This window comes from Cyrtonyx montezumae, unplaced genomic scaffold, assembly GCF_038088225.1.
Source record: "Cyrtonyx montezumae isolate F1298 unplaced genomic scaffold, pur_monq_1.0 scaffold_2, whole genome shotgun sequence".
Classification (NCBI taxonomy): domain Eukaryota; kingdom Metazoa; phylum Chordata; class Aves; order Galliformes; family Odontophoridae; genus Cyrtonyx; species Cyrtonyx montezumae.
The window spans coordinates 5391549-5400133 of record NW_027071936.1 but is presented as its reverse complement, the minus strand read 5'-3'; the positions used below and the strand labels follow the sequence as shown (position 1 = coordinate 5400133).

Here is an 8585-nt window from a genome sequence, read left to right as displayed (position 1 = left end):
CACCACATAGATTTTGCTAATAAAAAAACAAGGGCAGGCATGGGCAGCAGCCAAATTACTGACATATGATCGACCACTTGACTAGTAAAAATGTGAGTATCAGCTGCCCTTCTCCTTCAGTGCTTTCTAAAGAGATTCAACTATTCTCTGGCTGGTTCCTCCTATCAAAGAGAAACACAATTAGCAGTTACATTTTTTGAACAGACAAATACAAAACACAACTTTTCACAACAAGTAACGCCACCTCTCATCAGAGATATCAGTAAGATAGGGCCTCCTAAAAGTTCTACATTTACCAATATTTTACATTCCAAAGTAACCAACAATAACAATTCTAAAACTCCCTGAAAATACAACCATTCTTTCTAGTGTTTAATACATACCACTGAGAAGCTTGAAAATGTGCTGTCTTCTGGCACAAAGACAAAACTTCCCAGCCACACAAACAAAGAAAATCTCAAAAGTTATCATCAGTGGGATCTCTTCTTTCTGCACTTCAGTTTGTGTCAAGGTGGGAATTTCAAAAGCTGAATCAACATCTGGATCATGATGCAAAGAACACTGGAGCTAAGAAGAGAAAATTCTAAACCACATTCGCAGTCTTCAGAGAAGATAAAAGCATAAAATACCAAAAATTATTTGAACTCAATAGAAAGCCCGAGGTCAACCTTTTACTAACTTTTCAGTAAGAGAGGAACATTCAAAATCATTTACAGTTGAATAATTACCTTGCTTCAAAAGCTGCTTTGAGTAAAATAAATGGCTATTTTATTGACTGTATATACATATCAACTAACACAGTTGGACAGAGCTGAAGAAGTCACACAACAACACTTTGCACTTCAAAATACTTGTCTTCTCAGCATGTACAAAGTCTGTGAAAAGACTCTGATGCAGCAAGGCCCACAACCACACCCTACACCAGTGACCAGTGTTTATGTAGTTGGAACTCAGGAAATTACAGAATTAGCAACTCTGCGACCAACCAATGGCCCTTTAATCTGACCAAGTGCTACTGAACTAAATAACCTCTGTACATACATTTAAGAACAGAATTACACAGTTTTTGTTTTCATAAAAAGATACTGCATATAATTACATCTTATAAAGGCAATTCAGGTATGCTGGAGACCAAGAAGCTTCGACATTCATAGTTTCTGCTATCAACAAAAAAAAACAAACAAAGGAAACTCTTTGGGACTGATGGATAAGAATAAGAAAATCATACAGTTCACAATCTTCAACATATAAAAATTACTTGAGGTAATCATAACTGACAGCAAATAAACACGCCCCTGCATTTTATTCACCTTTGTATAACATGATAATTCAGATTAAAATCTCTACTCCATTTCCAAACTGGAAAACGTGACTTCATAAAAATAGTGCTTTAAACATCCATCAGGAAGTTATTTATAACTATCACCATACCAAAGGAAGACCTTTTTGACCCTTTTTTACTCATCTAATTAAAGAACACAAAGACAATTACATGAACATGAATCTTGGGCTAATTTCCCCCTCCTTAATTAGCATGTATTTATATATTACTATCGTGACATTTAAGCAGGTCCTTATTCAAGGTAGTATTTAAATCAAAAGCTGCAATCCTCCATCCACAATTAGAGTACTCCCTGTAACATATGGGGACTCCAGAAGAAATAAAACAGCTTGAGCAACTTCATGAGGGTCACCGAATCTTCCAAGGGGAATTGCTTTCTTCAACTCATCTTCCTCCAAATGAGCAGTCATCTCTGTGCGAACAAAGCCTAAGAAAGGAAAAACATGAAGAGCAACCTAATTTCCAATTACATTTTTCCAGTGGACTCTCCCTGGAAACCTCCGACGTGATGATCCCCAGCAACCATTCTTCAAAGCCTTAGAAGTCAGTCCGCATCAATTTTTTTTTTTTTTACCCAACCAAAAAAATAGTTTTGGAAGCATTGATGTAATAATTAAAATGCAGACATCTGTGTAAGTCAGCAGGGAAAAAAAAAAAAAAAGTAACTCTAAAATTGTGCTCAAAAAACACAGTATCACTTTTCTGAAAGATAAAAAATAAACACACCATCAAAACATGCACAATAAAAAACATGGGTGTGAAATCCCAGACAAGAAACACCCACAGCTGCTAAGTGCTTTTATTGAATTTTAAAGCTTATTCCAGAACTTGCAGAATTTCTATCGTTACTTTTAACTGAAGAATACTTTACATTCCTTATAATCTTGAAGGGCAATTTTTCACAATTTCAATTTTCTGAGACCTAATTTTTCCACTGTTGCACTTCCCTTCACATAAACTGCAGCTTCATAAAGAGCTATCTAATGTCCATCTGTTACTAAGTCTCAGCTTTACTTTCTGCTCTACAAATCTCCCCCGTGAGCTGCTCAGTTCACTAACAAAGAAAAGGTATTTTTCCTGCCTAGTTCGTGAGCTGAATTGGTTCATGTGAAGTCTGAAAGACACAGCAGCACAAGGCGAGCAGCAGAGTCACACATAACTCAGAGCACAGAATGTCAGAAAAGACATTAACTTTTTCCTTAAGGATGGTGGTTTGCCTGGAACAGACTGTCTTAACCATCCTCATAAAGTTTATTTCCAGACCATCTCTGTTTACTAAAAGGAAAGACAGAGATGTTTTCAAGACAGCTTCTCACGGTCTTACATGTTTCTCTAATAACAAATAAACATCCATTAGCAGGACACAAAGGTATTTATATATTGTATAAAGCTATTTATAATTCTTCCATCAGTAAGGATGGCAGGCTTTGAAGGAGGAATATAGAAAAAAAGCCATTTTTTTAATGTAAGCATGGATAGAAGAACAGGTAGATGCATCCTCCCAGATTTCTCAGCGTTCCCTTGGGAAAACTAAAGTGGTTATAAAAGAATATACTATATCTTAAACAGGGGAGGAAAAAAATTAAAAAAAAACTTGCTTAGAAAGGCTGAAGAACAAAACAATACTCTGTTTTAAGTACTTTCAGAGTATGCCAAATACAAATACTAGCAGTCTTGAACACCACTTACTGCAGTAATCAAGGATTCACAAACTTCCCAAGAACTAACCTGGAGCAACCACGTTGACTCGGATTTGCTTTCTTGCTACTTCTTTAGCAAGAGAGCGTGAAAATCCAACTATTCCTGCTTTGCTAGCGCTGTATACACTTTGACCAGAGTTGCCTTTAAGTCCTATAACACTTCCTAAAATAAAGAAACATGGAAGAGGTTAGATGGCTAATAGCTTTATTGCTTCAGTTTTAATTTTTTAATAGGAAATGAGTATAAGGAAAAGCAGTTAGAAGTATATTACTCAATGCACTTTACAGTCTATCGCGATGAGCAAATCCCTCACTCATCTATGATTTTTGTGATAAGTGCCTATCTATGTTGAGGAACATGTACCAGGAAAGTAAAACGTAAAACTATCATGGCACTGAAAAAAAAGAACTACCACACCAATTTAATTCTTATAACCAGCAGCTGGTAGATTTAGCTACTTCAAGTCACTTGATAAGCAATGGTAAAATTGTTTTGGTTTATTTTCAGAAATATTTAAACTCTCAGGTGTTTATTATTGAAACAAGCAGTTAAGCAATATTTAGAAGTTGCTGAAATTAGATAAAGGAATAAGCACTCACAAAGAAACACTAAGCACAGAATAGAAAGAAATATAAAGAAAACAGCCAACTGCAAAAAACGACATTTCAACATTACACATGCCAAGCCATTTTAGAAAAGTACTGTCCATATAATTCCACTGGATTAGACAAGCAATTTACCTATATTAACAATAGCACCTCCTTGATGATGAATCATACTTTTTACAGCAGCTTTGCATGTCAACATTGTTCCCAAAAGGTTTGTGTGAATCTGGGATATCATATCTTCAGTCTTGGCTCTCAGTAACAAGCTGTCCCTGATAAACAGACCAAAAAATACAAAATAGCTCACTGCACAACCTTAGGGATTACATTTACTCACAGTAAAACATGATCAATGAGCAGAATGTTAAAGGGGATTCATGTAGTTCTATACATTCTAGCATTCAAAAATTTGACATGGTCAGGATGACACACAGTAAAAAGCATACTGCTATTCTGATAACAAAGTTTCATTAGCAATAAATACGGCTTTGGACTACTGCTCTGGACTATTTCAGGGAGAACAGATAGAAGAAAGAAAATAGAGGTGGAACTTGAAAAGTCACAATTCAGAATCTACAGTGAAAGCTATTATAATCTGTTATAATTTTACTTCCATCTGAAATATAATACCAGTGAACAACTGATACTGTACTACCTTGTAACTAATAACTTACCTGTTGATCCCAGCTGCATTAACCAAGTAGTTAATAGGACCTAAATTCCTCTGCATTTCCTCAAAAGCATGTTGGACTTCTTGTTCCTTGGATATATCACAACTAAGTGCCAGATGGCCAGCTGCATTGAAATAAAGGCACATAATAAGAAGAGTAAAAAGTCTGTAACTCACGAATCTTAAGAATTCATAAACTCAACTGAAAAAACAGATGTTGAACTAGTTATAACTCGAGGAATCCATTTCTTCTCCAGGGAATTAAATCAGTACAATTTTCAAGAACTATACTAATTTGTTACATGACAACTCTCATCATATTTTCAGTCTTTTGAAGTGAGAACTTCAGCATGACCTGACTGGCCTCTGTTCTGGCTTGGTCAAGAGCCATGTATGACTTGATTCCTACGAACTTCCTGCCGTGACCTTGAATGACTCCTTGAATCTACTCTACCCGCACAATACGAATTGCAGCATATTTACTTTTCCCAAAGAATCATATAAAAACAAAGTGCAGTGAAATAGCTTCTCCTCCGCCCTCAGATTCCTCATCTAGTTAATCAATACAGTTAATTTAATGACTTGCTACTTTCACAAGTTACCTAAGCATTAGACAGTGAAGAAATCATTGCAAAGCAGGATACGTACCACCAAGACTGCATGCAGTGGTTTGGGCTACTTCAAGATTCCTAGCAATAACTGCCAGGTGGCAGCCTTTCTGTGCCAGTAATTCTGCAACAGCTTTTCCTATTCCTCGGGATCCTCCAAAAATGGCACAAACCTTGCCCATCCTAAAAAATAATTCACAAATTGCAAATAAAGCACAAATTTCAGGCCAAACACTGCAGAGAACAACCACTGTCTTTGTCAGTATAATGATCCTAACAAGTCTGCAGCATTTTGTAATACTGAATTATAAAAGTTGTGATTTTATTTTATTCATAGAAAAAAATAAATAGCTGAACTCTATTAGATACCTCTTCAACAATTTCAATTTAATTCTTAAAAATTTCTGAACTAGTAAAAAAATAGTCTAGAATTTCAGTACTAATGTTACAATAACTCCTATTTATTTGAGGAAATATATGATTTCTGTATATAAAAAGCACAATGTATCACTCAGCTGTTTATTAAAAGCCAACACAGTGGATATAATTATATTGTTTCTCAACTATTCTACTACCAAATTTAGCCTCAAGGTCTCTCTCCATCCTATGTATCTGTGCAGGACACCCAAACTGCAGACAATGCCAGAGTATGACTCGATAACACCATATTTACAGTAGATTAATACTAAGTTTCACTACATAATCCTATGTTTGAGCAGTAGCGTTAGAGTTTGTTTGTATGATTTTCTACTTTTGTAGACAGAAAATGCTTTCTGAAATCTGAAATAACTGAGAAATAGCTATCTTAGATGTATAGGCAGGACTGTAACAATCTGCTCCTGTAGAATGAGGTTTTAATTTGAAACCTCTAGGAAGCAATCATCAATTGCTTAGGGTCTTCTTGAGCCAAGGAAAGGATCCAAACAATAGTAATGAACTTACTTTACATATATTTAAATAAATTCTTTTTGAACCCAATTACACTTTGCTTTTCCAATATCTCGAGGCAGTGAGTTTTGTATATATGCCCTTTCTGATGTGTTTTAACTGAAACTGCACATACAAGGACACTATCAATTCCTATAATTGCATGATGATTTTAGTCACAGAGGACCAGAAAAGGACCGGGTGCTCCTTCTGTCAGATTTTGATTAAAGAAGAGCAAAATCTACCAGAGGGAACAGCCCATCCTTTTACAGACTAGAGAATGAACGGAAAGAATCTAAGTGCCTGAAATCAATCCATGCACGTCCTTCCCACGCTGGATTTCTAGGAGCAGGAAGAAGATAAACGCTTCTATCTCAGATAGGCACCCTTTCAAAAGAACGCATACAAAAAGACGTGCTGTGTGAAGACAACTTAGTGATAAAACATGGGTACTACAGCCTCACTAGGATCTATCCTTCCACAGAATCAACCACAGACCCTGGGGACGCGCCTCCCAGGGCCCGCCCCGCCCCGCATCCCTCACACGCAACCTCCTCTGCCCCCAGCAAACCTTCTCTTTATTATTTCCCCTTATTTCGGGAGGGGAAGAGAAGGCCCGGCCTGCAAGCCGCCGCCGCCGCCACTCTCCTCGGGCCCGCGGCCCCACAGAGCGGAGTGCGCCTGCGCTCCGGCCCGCGCGCAACCAGGGGCCGCCAGGGGGCGCCCGCGTTATGCCGGCCCCGCAGCACGGCGGGCTCAAGATGGCACCCCGGGGAGAGCGCAGCCCGCCCAGGGGCCGCAGGGCACGCCGGGGCGCGCCGTACCCGCCACGAGAGCAGGGCGGGGCGGCAGGGAGCAGCAGTGGCACGCAGGGCTGACAGGGAGGAACAATACCGAACAGGTTTCCCCACTGCAGCCCGATATCTCACAGCTGAGCTGAGCTGACTGGGGCGTGAGGCCCTTGAGCTGCAGCACCCGGGCAGTGAGGAGCTGCAGCCCTTCTGCTCCAGCTGCTGCTCGCATCCTGCACCTCACTCCCAGGGCTGTCACGTTACACATGAAATAAAAACCATCCCCCCTCCCACCATAGCCAGTCTTCAAAAGAGATATTCAGGAAGCATTGCAGAGATGATGTCTCGCTGCGCCTCCCTTGATGCATCACCTCCTCACTTGAGTGCAGTGCCAGGGAGTGCATCAGTCCACCATGAATCAGCACAGTCTCAACTTCGTCAGTCCGCCTCATCCCTACTCATGTTTGCTCAGTGTTTATACTGGCAAGATAACACCTACGGCAATCACTTCAAGAATTTATCCTGTGACAGCCCGTTTGGATATTATTCCAATTGCCAGTTAAACAAGTATTTTTGATGAGCATTTATCAGCAAACACAACTGGGTTTTAGTTCATAAGCATGCAGAAAATAGCTGTCAGAATTAGCACTAACAACAAAACATTCTAAACAGCCAGCATTTCCACCACAGTATGATGGTGAGTATCACCTACCCTGACAGACCTCTAATCACAACTTCAAGTATAAAATCTCCACGCGTGGTATAGGTAACTTGGCATTGTTGCCCACTCAGCTCCCGTACTGCAGTAAAATTCATTTCTGCATCTCCTCGTGTTTCCATTTAGTGCACTGTATTTACTACATCTTCAAGTTTGTTTTGTTGGGAAAAAGGAAGAAACAGGGATGCTGGGAGATGACAACAAGGAGAAGGGAGCAAAAAGTCAGAAAGAAAGAGGTTAATAAATGAGGAAAAAATGATTTAGACTGAACTAAATAGGATTAAAAAATCTCAACTGAAGGTCTACACTGCAGGAGTAGTAAATGACAGTTAATAAGCAGAATGACTTGTTCCTTCAACTCCCTTTCTTCTATAAAATTTAAGAGCTCAGAGAAGCATAAGTTTTGTTTTTATGGAGACAGTAATTAGCACACAGACCTGAGACACACAAGTGAAACACTTTCATGATTTCTCCTAGTATCTACTTAGAAATCTGTAACATAGGAAGAGACCACAGGCTGTTAGAAGCAAGAAACCAAAGGCATAATAGCATTAAGCCTCACCTGTTTTGCAGGATTGTTCAATGTAGGACCCTGAAAACATTTGCAAGATTAGCTCTAATGAGGCACAGATACACTGAGTACAGGAATACCTGGTTTTATGTGGCACATCTACTTACTGACAGAAAGCAGCAAGCAGCCATTCCTCCATAACTGCAAATAGCTGTAATCCTAAACAGGACTTACACTGGCAGAACTTCAGCTGATGATTTGCCAGCAGTGAGTGTTGAACACGGTCCATAATAAATAGCAACTGTGATAGTGATAGCAACAATCACTCATATCTTACAGACTGCTCACCTCCTTTATCTTCACCAGTATTACAGGAAATGTCAAAGACAATATTCTTTACAGCTGTTACTCATTTTGCAGCTTGAAACATATGCAGTAATACTTGGAAGGCTTTCAAGGAACTCAATTCCTGACATTCAGTTTTCTCTATCAGATTGTCCTAAATAAATCTAGTTTCATATCTCACCTCCTCACAGAAATATGCTGTTGTCATTTCATCCTGTTCATGCATTTCACTAAGCAGCTAAAGACTTCATCTCCTTGTGAGATACAGAAACCTTTGCTGTTGCAGTTCCTTCCAATGGCTGAGCATTAAAGTAGCAAAGCATAATATTACCCAATCGGCTGGCTTAATGAGGTAGAAAGTAGGTTA

General features: G+C 39.0%; 1 protein-coding gene across 1 annotated transcript; it reads right to left on the bottom strand.

Moving 5' to 3' along the window:
• Window positions 1–1463: 1463 nt before the first annotated feature.
• CBR4 (carbonyl reductase 4) lies at window positions 1464–6516 on the bottom strand. The gene is made up of 6 exons (XM_065736284.1): window positions 6425–6516; window positions 4967–5109; window positions 4323–4443; window positions 3784–3920; window positions 3071–3205; window positions 1464–1769 (listed from the first exon to the last, which is right to left on the bottom strand). Exons 2-6 carry the CDS (start codon window positions 5106–5108, stop codon window positions 1591–1593), a joined length of 714 nt encoding a protein of 237 aa, XP_065592356.1. The 5' UTR covers window position 5109; window positions 6425–6516; the 3' UTR covers window positions 1464–1590.
• Between the last annotated feature and the right edge of the window lie 2069 nt (window positions 6517–8585).